Source organism: Bufo bufo, chromosome 9, assembly GCF_905171765.1.
Source record: "Bufo bufo chromosome 9, aBufBuf1.1, whole genome shotgun sequence".
NCBI lineage: Eukaryota > Metazoa > Chordata > Amphibia > Anura > Bufonidae > Bufo > Bufo bufo.
In genome coordinates this window covers 16,181,745-16,196,299 of record NC_053397.1, presented here as the reverse complement: position 1 = coordinate 16,196,299, position 14,555 = coordinate 16,181,745, and the positions used below count along the sequence as shown (strand labels likewise).

The following is a 14,555-nucleotide window of genomic DNA, read 5'->3' as shown; positions in this document are numbered from 1 at the left end:
ACAAAGGCTGCATCATTAATAAGGGCTAATGGATTGTTTGTCAGCTAGCCAAAAACCCAGCTGCTGCAGAACCTCATGGGCCGTATTGGGGCTGCCCCACCAATGGACCATCTGGCCCAATTGGAGACACAATATGGGAGAATCCTCAGACAAGATGGTGACACATTGTACGCAACGTCTTATCATTATGGACTTTTTCCGCAGGGAGAACCCGGCGATCCGGGGCAGAATGGAGAACCTGGAAAGCAAGGTCCTCCAGGACAAATTGGGCTTCGGGGCAAAGAAGGAGAAAAAGGAGACAAGGGAGAAGAAGGGACGCCGGTAAGCCCGATACCCAGCACCCGTGAAGCTGGTCTGATGGGAGACACCGATGATAATAATTCTTTCTGTCGTCTCGCAGGGAGAATCAGGTATTCCAGGCAGGAACGGAGAAAGGGGCCCAAGGGTGAGTCAGATCCGTGCTGCACCATTTCTCGTTACATTGTAATTCCCGCTTCTTGCTACATTGCCTTCTTCAGGACAATCCTTTGCTTTGTATGACTTTTTGTACTTTTAATTACCAGGGTCTTCCAGGGGTAAGAGGCAACTCAGGAGAAAAGGGGGATCCAGGAGAACCTGGGGAGACAGGGAGAGACGTAAGTAATGGGACCCACATGCGCTTAGTGCTCTGTTGTTTCCTTTCACTGACAGCAAGCAGTGATTTTCAAAAGTGTTGGGAACTGAAACCTCTCAATAATGGGGTTGGGTGACCATTAAATATCATTTATTACTATGGCACCATCTGGTGTTCATTTATTTACATAGCGTGGTGCCACCTAGTGTACATTTACTTACATAGTATGGCAGCACCTGATGTTCACCTACTTACATAGTATGGGGCACATGATGTTTACTTACTTACATAGTATGGCGCCACCTGATGTTCGCTTACTTACATAGAATGATGCCATCTAGTGTTCATTTAATTACATAGTATGGCGGCACCTGATGTTCATTTACTTACATAGAATGACGCCATCTAGTGTTCATTTAATTACATAGTATGGCGGCACCTGATGTTCATTTACTTACATAGAATGACGCCATCTAGTGTTCATTTAATTTCATAGTATGGCGCCACCTGGTGTTCAGTTACTTACATAGTATGGCGCCACTTGGTGTTCATAATGTATAGTGCAGGTCCTCCTAATGACATGAGTGCTGGTGGACATGCATCCTCAGTCACTCTCCCCACCGCAAGGTCTCTGTATAGTGATATTCTGTTCACTGCATGGCAGTCAATAGAAATAGTTTTCTTCCTGGCTCGTCAGGAGTCTTGGTAGTAACATGGCAGTGCAGCTGAAAAGACTCCTTCTACAGTAAGAAGGGACTATATTGTCAGCTGCCAGAGGAGGAAGGAGACTGATTCTGGCCAGAGCCAAAAATTATAAGGTGTTTCTCATGTTATAAACTGCAAATGTATCATTTTAGGACATTGATCTGAAAATTATTGATGGGATAACCTCTGCAGGATTAAAGGGGTTTCTCTTCTTAGACATTCAAGACAGATGGAGGTGGAGAGTGAATGCAGATGTGGCAGTGTTTGTTCGCAGATCATGTCCTTTGAAATATGTAAACTATAGTCATTGTATGAAAATCTGTTTTATTTTTCTAGGGGAGCCCTGGAGCTGGTGGCAGTAAAGGCGAACGCGGTGACTCCGTAAGTAAGACGCTCCATACTGATCCCATAGACTGAGGAGCAACTGCATTATATATCATTTCAGCCCATGCTCAGTCATACAGTGTCCAGATTTATTAATTGATTATTTTATTATTGTAGGGGCCCCAAGGACCTCAAGGACCCCCAGGAAAACCAGTAAGATAATAAAAAAAATGTATTCATTTATTGACTCCCATAATGAAACACCCGAGATTTAATTTATTTTTTTTATTTTTAGGGTACCATTGAGTCTATGGTTCCGGGACTGAAAGGTGACAAGGTGAGTGTGAATGGTGGTCTGTTACACGTGGTGTCGGTAGAATTGACTCCTTTATAGCCATTTCCCTACTTTTTAACAATAGAAACTTTCCAAAGCTTCTGCAGTGCGACAAGCGTGCACATTAACTCCGCCGTTCCTGATGTCACATTAAACAGAATGGGCCCTTTAATAACATTGTGGTAGAAGGTGCCATTGCACCTAGGGGGCTGGAAATTAGGGTGGATGGAGCCCTTTAAATAGTTCATAATAACACTGTAGTAGAAGGTGCCATTGCACCTAGGGGGCCGGAAAGTAACGTGGTGGCAAGGGCGTGTCCTTTCTCAGGGGGTGTGTTCTTTCTGCTGCAGCTCTCTCGCAATTTTGCGGAAAGTCTGCCGATCTATTCATTTCTATGGGCCCTCAAAAGATGCGGACAGCACACCGTGTGCTGTCGGCAGGGCTTTTTTTCTGGCGGAACGCACCGGAACGGCGTTCCGCCACCTTTTGACATCACAGCCTGCGATGTATCAGCGGGGAGGGACTGGGAGGAGGAGCTGGGGGCCGGTACGTTCACTGTGCTCCGGCCCCGCAGCTCCAGTAGAGACTTATAAAATGTGTAATTAAATGAATAATGATTCATGCTGCCCCCTCTGTAGTATAACTTTCAATATATTGTACTCACAGGGCTACTGTTATCTTAATGCAGGCCGGCCGGGCAGACGAGCGGCAGCGTCACTGACTGACGTCACCTGCCTGCGCCGCCTGCTTCATTCATAAAGTAGGCGGCGCAGGCACGTGACGTCAGTCAGTGACGCTGCCGCTCGTCTGCCCGGCCGGCCTGCATTAAGATAACAGTAGCCCTGTGAGTACAATATATTGAAAGTTATACTACAGAGGGGGCAGCATGAATCATTATTCATTTAATTACACATTTTATAAGTCTCTACTGGAGCTGCAATGGGGGGTCTGTGGATGGCACTGTTATGGGGTGGGGGGGGGGGGGTCTGTGGATGGCACTGTTATGGGGTGGGGGGGTCTGTGGATGGCACTGTTATGGGGTGGGGGGTCTGTGGATGGCACTGTTATAGGATGGGGGGGGTCTGTGGATGGCACTGTTATGGGGTGGGGGGGTCTGTGGATGGCACTGTTATGGGGTGGAGGGGGATCTGTGGATGGCACTGTTATAGGATGGGGGGGTTTGTGGATGGCACTGTTATGGGGTGGGGGGTCTGTGGATGGCACTGTTATGGGGTGGGGGGGTCTGTGGATGGCACTGTTATGGGGTGGGGGGTCTGTGGATGGCACTGTTATAGGATGGGGGGGGTCTGTGGATGGCACTGTTATGGGGTGGGGGGTCTGTGGATGGCACTGTTATAGGATGGGGGGGGTCTGTGGATGGCACTGTTATGGGGTGGAGGGGGATCTGTGGATGGCACTGTTATAGGATGGGGGGGTTTGTGGATGGCACTGTTATGGGGTGGGGGGTCTGTGGATGGCACTGTTATGGGGTGGGGGGGTCTGTGGATGGCACTGTTATGGGGTGGGGGGGTCTGTGGATGGCACTGTTATAGGGTGGAGGGTCTGTGGATGGCACTGTTATGGGGTGGGGGGGTCTGTGGATGGCACTGTTATTGGGGTGGAGGGGGGGTCTGTGGATGGCACTGTTATAGGATGGGGGGTCTGTGGATGGCACTGTTATTGGGGTGGAGGGGGGTCTCTGGATGGCACTGTTATGGGGTGGGGGGGTCTGTGGATGGCACTGTTATGGGGTGGAGGGGGGTCTGTGGATGGCACTGTTATGGGGTGGGAGGGTCTGTGGATTGCACTGTTATAGGATGGGGGGGGGGTCTGTGGATGGCACTGTTATAGGATGGGGGATCTGTGGATGCCATCCACAGATCCCCCATAACAGTGCCATCCCCAGATCCTCCACCCCATAACAGTGCCATCCCCAGATCCCCCATTAACAGTGCCATCCCCAGATCCCCCATTAACAGTGCCATCCCCAGATCCCCCATTAACAGTGCCATCCCCATCTGGGGGGTTTCTTTGCTGGGCTGGACTTTTATCGCCCCCCCCCCCCCAAATTTTACTTGCATCCCTGTTCTCTAAAGGGGCGGTTTTAGGGGGCGGTCCTAGGGGTGGGTAGGGGAGTGGCCAGGGGAGGGGGGGTGAGTTCCACCACCTTTTCTCTGAGAAAAAAAGCCCTGGCTGTCGGCATCCATTATTCCGTACCGCGGCTCCGCAGAAAAGACAGAACATATACTATTCTTGTCCGCAATCGCAGCCACCATTAATAATTGTGTGGGTCCCATTAGCTGTCTCTTTTCCTAGTCTGTGGGGATCTTGCGGTGTGATCCTAATCTGTATTTAATATGTACATTTAGGGTGATGCGGGTGACCCCGGAGAACATGGGATGAGAGGCCAGAAGGGGGAAGCTGGTGTAAACGGTCTTGCTGGAGAGAGGGTGAGTCTGTTTTTTATCTCATACTCTATCGTTCTATATTTTATAAGTCTTTTTTTATGCTGCCTTCTTTTTGAAAATATTTATAATCAGAAATAACACAGTGTTTCCCTTTACAAAGGGTTTGGAAGGAACCAGAGGTCCACCTGGAAGTCGGGTGAGATTTTGTTTTAAACCTAAATCTTCCATAATCTGCATTTGCTGTGCTTTCCCCGTTATCAGCCATTTTAAAACTAGTAATTTAACTATATTTGTCCCTATTTTGCAGGGAGATACTGGAGATCGCGGCGCTCCAGGTGACAAGGTATGCAGCCAGATTTACATTTGTGCCAATAAACACATATGGACCACAGAAGATATGTTGGTGTTCCATTCCCATAGATTCAAGTACAAGGTCAACGAGTATCGGCTATTTGGTAAAATCAAGGGATCCTGTTGATCAGGGTTTATACTGATGTCCTTCATTCCACCGGATCCTGTGCTAATAACATCCAGATTCCCAGTGGAATGAAGCGCATTAGCTGAGCCTATAAGCTGCACTGTACAGAAACCATAGTCTCTGACTGTTGTATGCAATCCTCATGTCCATCGCAGGCCACCCCATATTAATTTTTGTTCTGTCCATTTAAGGGTGAACGTGGACCTCCAGGAAATGATGGAAGAAATGGATTGGATGGAAAACCGGGACAACCAGGGACACCAGGACTGAGAGTGAGCGTGACACAATGCTTAAATGATGTTTTAATTATTTCAATATACGTGCCAACTGAGCATTAGTGATGAGCGGCAGGTCCCATATTCGAATTTGCAATATTTCGCGAATATTCGCTAGAATATTTGTTTCATATTCGCATTCAAGATTATTTGCGATTAATCTAAAATGTAAAAAAATTGCGTAATGCGAAGTTGATCAAAAAAGAATATATAGCAATATAGCGAATATTCGAGAAAATACAAACAGAGCAATTTAGCTAAGCTAATATAGTGCTATAATATTTTTTTAATAATCCAAATCTGAGGTTCAGAAGAGAAAAAAAATATAAGACTATAAAAAAAAAAGATGATAGCACTATATTAGCTAAATTGCTCTATATTTGTATTTAGCGAATATTCGCTATATTGCTATATATTCTTGTTTTAGAATATGACGAATATTCTAAAAAACAAATATATAGCAATATAGCGAATATATTCGTTATTTAGAATATTTGCCTTTTTTTTTCAACCTGTACAGTTGTTTGGCATACTCCTCCCCGACAAGCGTCCCGGTCACCATGGGAACTCCTGTGGGTTAGAATATACAATCGGATCTGAGTTGTCCGATAGAATGCCATTCCGTTATTCATTTCGTCATAATAGAAGTCTATGGGCTGCATAATGGATCCGTTCCGTTTCCGTTATGCAGGGGAGTCCTCCTTACTGCATAACGTAAACCAGACGGATCCGTTATACAGGCTATAGACTTCTATTATGACTGAAAGCCTCTAAAGGCATTCTGTTATTCATTCTGTCATAGAATTGCGTTATGATCCGTGGTAACGGAATCCATAACGCAATTCACCTTTTACCAGTAAACGAAGTGTGAACGAATTTTAAAATATGAAATTCACTCATCTCTAATAACGATCAATTTAATTCTTCTCCTTCCAAATAAAAATTACTACTATAACACCACCTTCTATGTACAATAATATAACTACTAGAATACTGCTGCCTATGTACAAGAATATAACTACTATAATACTGCTCCTATGTGAAAGAATATAACTACTATAATACTGCCTCCTATGTACAAGAATATAACTACTATAATACTGCTCCTATGTACAAGAATATAACTACTATAATACTGCTCCTATGTACAAGAATATAACTACTATAATACTGCCTCCTATGTACAAGAATATAACTACTATAATACTGCTCGTATGTACAAGAATATAACTACTTTAATACTGCCTCCTATGTACAAGAATATAACTACTATAATACTGCTCCTATGTACAAGAATATAACTACTATAATACTGCTCCTATGTGAAAGAATATAACTACTATAATACTGCCTCCTATGTACAAGAATATAACTACTATAATACTGCTCCTATGTACAAGAATATAACTACTATAATACTGCTCCTATGTACAAGAATATAACTACTATAATACTGCCTCCTATGTACAAGAATATAACTACTATAATACTGCTCGTATGTACAAGAATATAACTACTTTAATACTGCCTCCTATGTACAAGAATATAACTACTATAATACTGCTCCTATGTACAAGAATATAACTACTATAATACTGCCTCCTATGTACAAGAATATAACTACTATAATACTGCCTCCTATGTACAAGAATATAACTACTATAATACTGCTCCTATGTACAAGAATATAACTACTATAATACTGCTCCTATGTACAAGAATATAACTACTATAATACTGCTCCTATGTACAAGAATATAACTACTATAATACTGCTCCTATGTACAAGAATATACCTACTATAATACTGCTCCTATGTACAAGAATATAATTACTATAATACTGCTCCTATGTACAAGAATATAACTACTATAATACTGCTCCTATGTACAAGAATATAACTACTATAATACTGCTCCTATGTACAAGAATATAACTACTATAATACTGCTCCTATGTACAAGAATATAACTACTATAATACTGCTCCTATGTACAAGAATATAACTACTATAATACTGCTCCTATGTACAAGAATATAACTACTATAATACTGCTCCTATGTACAAGAATATAACTACTATAATACTGCTCCTATGTACAAGAATATACCTACTATAATACTGCTCCTATGTACAAGAATATAATTACTATAATACTGCTCCTATGTACAAGAATATAACTACTATAATACTGCTCCTATGTACAAGAATATAACTATTATAATACTACTTCTATGTACAAGAATATAACTACTATAATACTGCCCCCTATGTACAAGAATATAACTACTATAATACTGCCTCCTATGTACAAGAATATAACTACTATAATACTGCTCCTATGTACAAGAATATAAATACTATAATACTGCTCCTATGTACAAGAATATAACTACTATAATACTGCCTCCTATGTACAAGAATATAACTACTATAATACTGCCCCTATGTACAAGAACATAACTACTATAATACTGCCTCCTATGTACAAGAATATAACTACTATAATACTGCTCCTATGTACAAGAATATAACTACTATAATACTGCTCCTATGTACAAGAATATAACTACTATAATACTGCCCCTATGTACAAGAATGTAACTACTATAATACTGCCTCCTATGTACAAGGATATAACTACTATAATACTTAACCTATGTACAAGAATATAACTACTATAATACTGCACCCTATGTACAGTACAAGAATATAACTACTATAATACATTTTTATAATATAGGGTGATGCCGGGAAACAGGGAGATCCAGGTCGAGATGTGAGTATTTGCAAGTCTCTGTCACGTGATACCTGTTTCCTTTTTTCCCTTTTCCTTTTGTTTTATTCCTATGAGTTATCTGTTTCAGGGTCTTACAGGACTAAGAGGAGAGCAAGGACCCCCTGGACTAATCGGACCAGCTGGACCACCAGGAGTACCAGTAAGTTGTCATTGGTGGGAAAGTCTGGTTGCCCATAACAACCAATCAGAGCTCCGCTTTCATTTCAAATCTTCAAGGCTTATAATTATGATTTGTTTTCTTTCTTTTATTTTCCATGAAAAAGGGAAAACCCGGAGATGATGGGAAGCCTGGTCTGAATGGTAAAAATGTGAGTAACCCTTTATTTTAAGGCTTTTTGGCAGTCTTACTTTCCGCCTTTTGTGTATGTTATTGGTTATAATCTCTTCTTGACTTTTAGGGGGAGGATGGTACTCCTGGAGAAGATGGCAGGAAGGTGAGACAGTCTTGTAATGCACTTTGCTCAGATTTATGGATTTTTCCATAAAATATTGGATTAAATTGTGGATGAGATCAGCTACTACTCCCACCAGCAGACGTCTTCAGACATGCATACTCCTGAAGATGAGCCACTTTTTTTTTCTCCCATCCTATAGGGTGATAAAGGTGAAGCTGGTCCTCCAGGGAGAGACGTAAGTATTGCTGAATATGTCGACTAGTTAAGACCTGGATGGGCACATTAATATGCAGTACTCTTCTAAATGTATGGGGTGTGCTGGAAAAATCTTAAAAAACACATCAACTCAAAAATATTCTGCATTTGTAGTTTGTAGATTTTCTGTATGTCCCTCCCATGAGAATCTTTATTCAGCTGTTCCTGGGAGAAGCTTTATTGAAGTGAGCATTTAGTTATTTTATTTTAGTATTTGGGACTGTCAACGGGTAGAGCTTAAAAAGCCTCTGTCAGCATAATCCACTCTATTAAACCAGGCATACTGGTAGGGCTGATCATGCTGATTAAAATGATACCTATCTTTTGTCTGTACGATGAACAGCTGCACAGCGGTCTGTGTTTTTATGCATATGCAAATGAGCAAGATGGAGCACCAGGGGGCGGGACTGAATCCTTAAAGCACTGCTTTTGTAACACTGTGCTCTGCACACTCCCCCTGCTCCACTTGATTGACAGGGCTAGATCTAGCATGCTCAGGGCAGAGTTATGTCCTAGCATGTACATATCATATACATTAGTTACTATAACCTTGCCATGTTCAGAATAGAGATTTTCTACACTTAGAAAGCTAATACATATTACTGGTTTATTCGCAGACATAATAGATCATTATAAAGAAACTAGTAATATTTATTAGCTTTCAAAGTATAGAAAACCACTATTTTCAATATGATAAGGATATAGCCTGGAGGTAAGTGGTCAGCTATGCAAGTAGATGTCCCTGAGTCAAATCCCAGAAGTGAATTCTAGATTTTTTTTCTTCAGTCATCTTTTTATCTCCCTCATTTAATCCACAATAAAAGAATATAGTCTTATCATATTTAGAATAGGGGTTTTCTATTCTTAGAAAGCTAATACATATAACTGGTGTCTTTATAATCATATAGTGTGCCTGTGAATAAACAGTAATATGTATTAGCTTTCTAAACATAGAAAACAACAATTTCTCTGTCCTCGCTATGCTGATGTCTAGCCCTGTCAATCAATTAGAAGGGGGAGTATCCAGAGCACAGGGGGTGTTACAAAAGCAGTGCTCCAAGGATTCAGCACCACCCTCTGGTGTTCCAAAAAGCTCATTTGCATATGAATGAAACGCAGATATCTCTGCAGCTGTTTAACAAACAGGCAAAATAAATGTATCGTTTTAATCAGTATGAACAGTCCATGCCTGGTTTAATAGGATTGATCATGCTGACAGAGTTTTTTTTTAAAGGGTTTGGCCCATGATGATTGCATGATCTCTGGAAGTCCTTCCTCTGGGACCCCTACCGATCATGAGAACAGGAGTTCCATGCCCCCTGTTGGAATGAAGCAGTGGTCACACATGTGCATTACCACCCCATTTAAAGTCAACGAGACTCATCAAGATAGTAGAACGCTGTACTCACCAGTCTCATAGACATTGGATGCTAACAGGCATTTTCATGGTCAGTTCTTGGTGGCCATCTCAGTTTTTTATGCTGAGCTGAAATTTAATATTTTTTACAGGGTCGTGATGGTACCAAAGGAGTTCAAGGAGAAGTAGGCCCACCAGGTCTAGCAGGAGTACCAGGAGTTCCAGGACCACCAGGAATAGTTGGTGCTCCAGGACAGGTGCGTGCCTAATTGGTTTCTATACCATTTGGCAGCCCAGCATGCTTAGTGACCAGTAGATATTATATTTACCATCCCTGCTTTTGTCCTATTAGGGAATCCCTGGAGTTGCTGGCCCAGCTGGACCAAAGGTATGATTACCGCACATTAGTGATCTGTACATTTATACCGTATGTACTTGTCCTTACATTGGTTTTCATGATTTTTTCTTGAATTATTTTTTAGGGTGACCGAGGTGAAGCAGGATCTAAAGGTGAACAGGTATGCCCCCAATATATCCGAATAACAGCCTTCCTTATTTTTATTTTTTTTAGTTTGTATGACATTATAGTGAGAACAGTGGTAGCTGTTTCAACCAAGCCCATATAGTGGCATTGGAGTCCACCAGGGGAAGCTCACTGCCTATGGCTCTCATTGATTTGCGATCTGTATAAATCCATATGCAGCTAGCTCCCCCTAGTGGTGGTTTAATGTAGCCAGAATTGTTTCATTTATTACATCAGTAATAAGTACAAAGAGTTTCCATTTTATTATTTTTTCCCATGAATAAAAAAGTGTATCTGCTTGCTTTTACTTTTATGCAAATTGCAACTTTTTTACATTGTCTTTTTATTTGCCTATTTTATTTAATTTTTCTTTATAAAAAAAAAAACTAGGGACGGCCTGGAGAAATGGGTCTGAAAGGGGAGCCTGGAACTGCTGCAGTATGTATTAATTCTGCATGAATGATCATCTATGAGACATACGGAGCAGTATTCCATGATCTCATCCATGTGATTTTTTATTTTGCTTTTCAGAATGTAGAGAGATCTCTGAATGCTTTGGGAATCAAGGTAAATTATTTTTCTTTCCACACCAGTATCTTCATTACTTTGCATTGCTCCATTTTTATATAACTGTATATTTTCCTGCAAATACCACCAACCAGGCTTCTGGACAAGTCAGGACTCATTTTTAGACATAATACTGCCATATAATGCCTAAGTAATGCTTTAACAGAATATCCACATAATTCTGCTATATAATGACAAAATAACGCGTCCATATCAAGCCAAAATGTAAACCTCCCCTACAATATGCTGTATACAAATAAAACTGCTATACAATGAATAAATAATATGTCCATACAGTATCCAGACAATTCTGGTATGTAATGCCTATAATTAGATCAGAGATGGACTGACACTTTAGGTATTATTTAGTTAAAGGCTGTGTGCACCTTCGGGGGCATTTTTTATGATTGCATTTTACTCATTATGGGCTAAAAAAAGCATTTTTCCAATTGGTCTTTATTAAAAATGTTCATCCATTTCTGAGATACAAGGGTTAAAATCAGCCTGTTTGCAAGCTGTCACAGTCTGTTTCCTTTGAATCCCATCATCTGATAGCTCATGTGTAGCTTTTATGTTTGATCTCACAAATTCATAAACATTTATTTAAGCCATATTCATATCAGCTTAATAAGAATTGAGCAATGATGAGTGTTTGTGAGGTCAGGAGATCAGAGATAAGAGCTACACATGAGCCGTCAGATGACTGGATTCAAAGAAAACAGACTGTGAGAGCTTGCAAACAGACTTATTTTTAATCCTTGTATCTCAGAAACGGTTGAACATTTTAATAGAGACCAATTGATAAAAAAATATTTTTAGCTCAAAATAAGTAAAATGCAATCATAAAAATATTGCAGGATCTGTGATAGTGAGAAGGGATCCATGACCATTATTGTCTGGGCCCTAGACCACCTCTGCACTAGACACACTCCTTAACTACAATTCTTCAATCTGATTGATCTTTGTTAGGTTACTACAGAACTGATGCTTGTAACTGCCCACCCTGCAAGCTTCATATACGTTTGACCATATAATGCTCCTTGTCCCATTGTCATCATAGTGATTGTTTTACAGATTTCTGCACTGAAAGATGTCATTGATGTCTTCGATGATGGCTCCGGAATATCCGTCCTTCCTGTCTCAAAGATCGTTAAGGGAGAACCTGGGGAACCGGGAGCGAAAGGAGCTCCAGGCAGAGATGTATGTCCACCCATGTACAGTAAATCTACGAGACAATACTATGAGACTTCACGAGTACAGAAGACAGAGACTTGTATATAAAAGGAGTCAGGCATAGGTCACACAGACAAGACCGGGCACAGAGACAACAAGACCAGGCACAGGTCACAGAGACAACAAGACCAGGCACAGGTCACAGAGACAACAAGACCGGGTACGGGTCACAGGGACAACAAGACCGGGCATAGGTCACAGAGACAACAAGACCGGGTACGGGTCACAGGGACAACAAGACCGGGCACAGGTCACAGGGACAACAAGACCGGGCACAGGTCACAGGGACAACAAGACCGGGCACAGGTCACAGGGACAACAAGACCGGGCACAGGTCACAGGGACAACAAGACCAGGCACAGGTCACATGGACAACAAGACCGGGCACAGGTCACAGGGACAACAAGACCGGGCACAGGTCACAGGGACAACAAGACCGGGCACAGGTCACAGGGACAACAAGACCGGGCACAGGTCACAGGGACAACAAGACCGGGCACAGGTCACAGGGACAAGACCGGGAACAGGTCACATGGACAACAAGACCAGGCACAGGTCACATGGACAACAAGACCAGGCACAGGTCACATGGACAACAAGACCAGGCACAGGTCACCTAGACAACAAGACCGGGCACAGGTCACCTAGACAACAAGACCGGGCACAGGTCACCTAGACAACAAGACCGGGCACAGGTCACCTAAACAACAAGACCGGGCACAGGTCACCTAAACAACAAGACAGGGAACAGGTCACCTAAACAACAAGACCAGGCATAGGTCACATACATAACAAGACAGGGCACAGGTTACATACATAACAAGACCAGGCATAGGTCACATACATAACAAGACCAGGCATAGGTCACATACATAACAAGACCGGGCACAGGTTACATACATAACAAGACCAGGCATAGGTCACATACATAACAAGACCAGGCATAGGTCACATACATAACAAGACCAGGCATAGGTCACATACATAACAAGACCAGGCATAGGTCACATACATAACAAGACCGGGCACAGGTCACATAGACAACAAGACCGGGCACAGGTCACATAGACAACAAGACCGGGCACAGGTCACATAGACATCAAGACCAGGCACAGGTCACATAGACAACAAGACCGGGCACAGGTCACATAGACAACAAAGAGACAGACTAGGTATGATTAACATTTTAGAAAGCATGCCCAAATTTACTGGAAAATTATTTTGTCAAAGGTGTTGATAAATCTGAATCCAAAAGAGTTAAGGGGAAGCACATGCCCACAGGACCCCCATAACATTGATAGACACAGGATCCCTATAAGAGGCAGTTCACACAACTGATTTTGAAATACACCCTGAAAAAAATCAGAGAGGAATACACGTGTCTTTTTTCAGAGCACAAAAAACTCTGTGTGAACTGGACCTAACAGTGACAGTAACTGACTCCCAATAACAGTGACAACCATGGTGCTCCTAACAATACTGTAAGAATACCTTGAGGACTAGAAGTCTATGACCCCAGCAGTGTTGGTGGCAGCTGGACTATGGTGGTCAGAGCCAGCTAGATGTCAATCAGTGGTGTGTCAGGCCTGTGAAATCCTACCCCTCCATGCCCTTCTAAAGTACTAGATTTCTGGGATAATTGTCACGTTGGCCCTCACGAGATTAACCTTGAGAGAAATGGTAGCGGTCAGAAATCAGGTCCAAGACGAGTCTCTTGAAAGAGGAACACCAGCACAAGGCCTATCATTTCTAGGGAGTTAGTTCTAGATCAGGCAGCTTGTCTGGAAGAAGACACTTGTATATAAGAACATAGTCCCACAAATCCTGGAATATTGTATGTCTGATTCTATTTCCACCTAGGGAACAATGGGATTTCCTGGGGAGAGAGGACAGAAAGGAGAAAATGGAGATCAAGGTCCTCCTGGACCACAAGGCCCTACCGGACGTGCTATTGGAGAGCGAGGTCCTGAAGGACCACCAGGACAATCTGGAGAAGCTGGAAAACCTGGAATTCCAGGAGTACCAGGGAGGACCGGAGAAACTGGAGAACAAGGAAAAGCAGGAGAGAAGGTGGAGAATATTATCTATACTGGTCTATCATCTATCTGTCTGTCCAATCACCTACTACAATATAACTATTTACCTTGCAGGGTGACCGGGGAGAGAGAGGAGAACGAGGAGAAAGTGTAAGTTATATCTATCCTTCCACATTACTGCCATCGATAGTGTGACTAATAATATCGTGTATATTCATATATATCTTGGGGAACAAGGCTGTGATATCTGG

At 42.2% G+C, this 14,555-nt stretch overlaps 1 protein-coding gene across 4 annotated transcripts in view; it reads left to right on the top strand.

The window, feature by feature from the left end:
* COL7A1 (collagen type VII alpha 1 chain) overlaps positions 1–14,555 on the top strand; it is a 122,781-nt gene that overhangs the window by 75,308 nt on the left and 32,918 nt on the right. For all 4 annotated transcript variants that reach the window (XM_040408529.1, XM_040408528.1, XM_040408530.1 and 1 more), the window contains exons 54-76: positions 205–321; positions 401–445; positions 564–635; positions 1,655–1,699; positions 1,820–1,855; positions 1,938–1,979; positions 4,346–4,426; positions 4,545–4,580; positions 4,692–4,727; positions 5,054–5,134; positions 7,882–7,917; positions 8,006–8,077; positions 8,202–8,246; positions 8,337–8,372; positions 8,533–8,568; positions 10,098–10,202; positions 10,298–10,333; positions 10,428–10,463; positions 10,859–10,906; positions 11,000–11,035; positions 12,110–12,235; positions 14,129–14,338; positions 14,419–14,454. In XM_040408529.1, the coding sequence (XP_040264463.1) occupies positions 205–321; positions 401–445; positions 564–635; positions 1,655–1,699; positions 1,820–1,855; positions 1,938–1,979; positions 4,346–4,426; positions 4,545–4,580; positions 4,692–4,727; positions 5,054–5,134; positions 7,882–7,917; positions 8,006–8,077; positions 8,202–8,246; positions 8,337–8,372; positions 8,533–8,568; positions 10,098–10,202; positions 10,298–10,333; positions 10,428–10,463; positions 10,859–10,906; positions 11,000–11,035; positions 12,110–12,235; positions 14,129–14,338; positions 14,419–14,454 (1,449 nt within the window). The remainder of the gene's footprint in view (positions 1–204; positions 322–400; positions 446–563; positions 636–1,654; positions 1,700–1,819; positions 1,856–1,937; positions 1,980–4,345; positions 4,427–4,544; positions 4,581–4,691; positions 4,728–5,053; positions 5,135–7,881; positions 7,918–8,005; positions 8,078–8,201; positions 8,247–8,336; positions 8,373–8,532; positions 8,569–10,097; positions 10,203–10,297; positions 10,334–10,427; positions 10,464–10,858; positions 10,907–10,999; positions 11,036–12,109; positions 12,236–14,128; positions 14,339–14,418; positions 14,455–14,555) is intronic.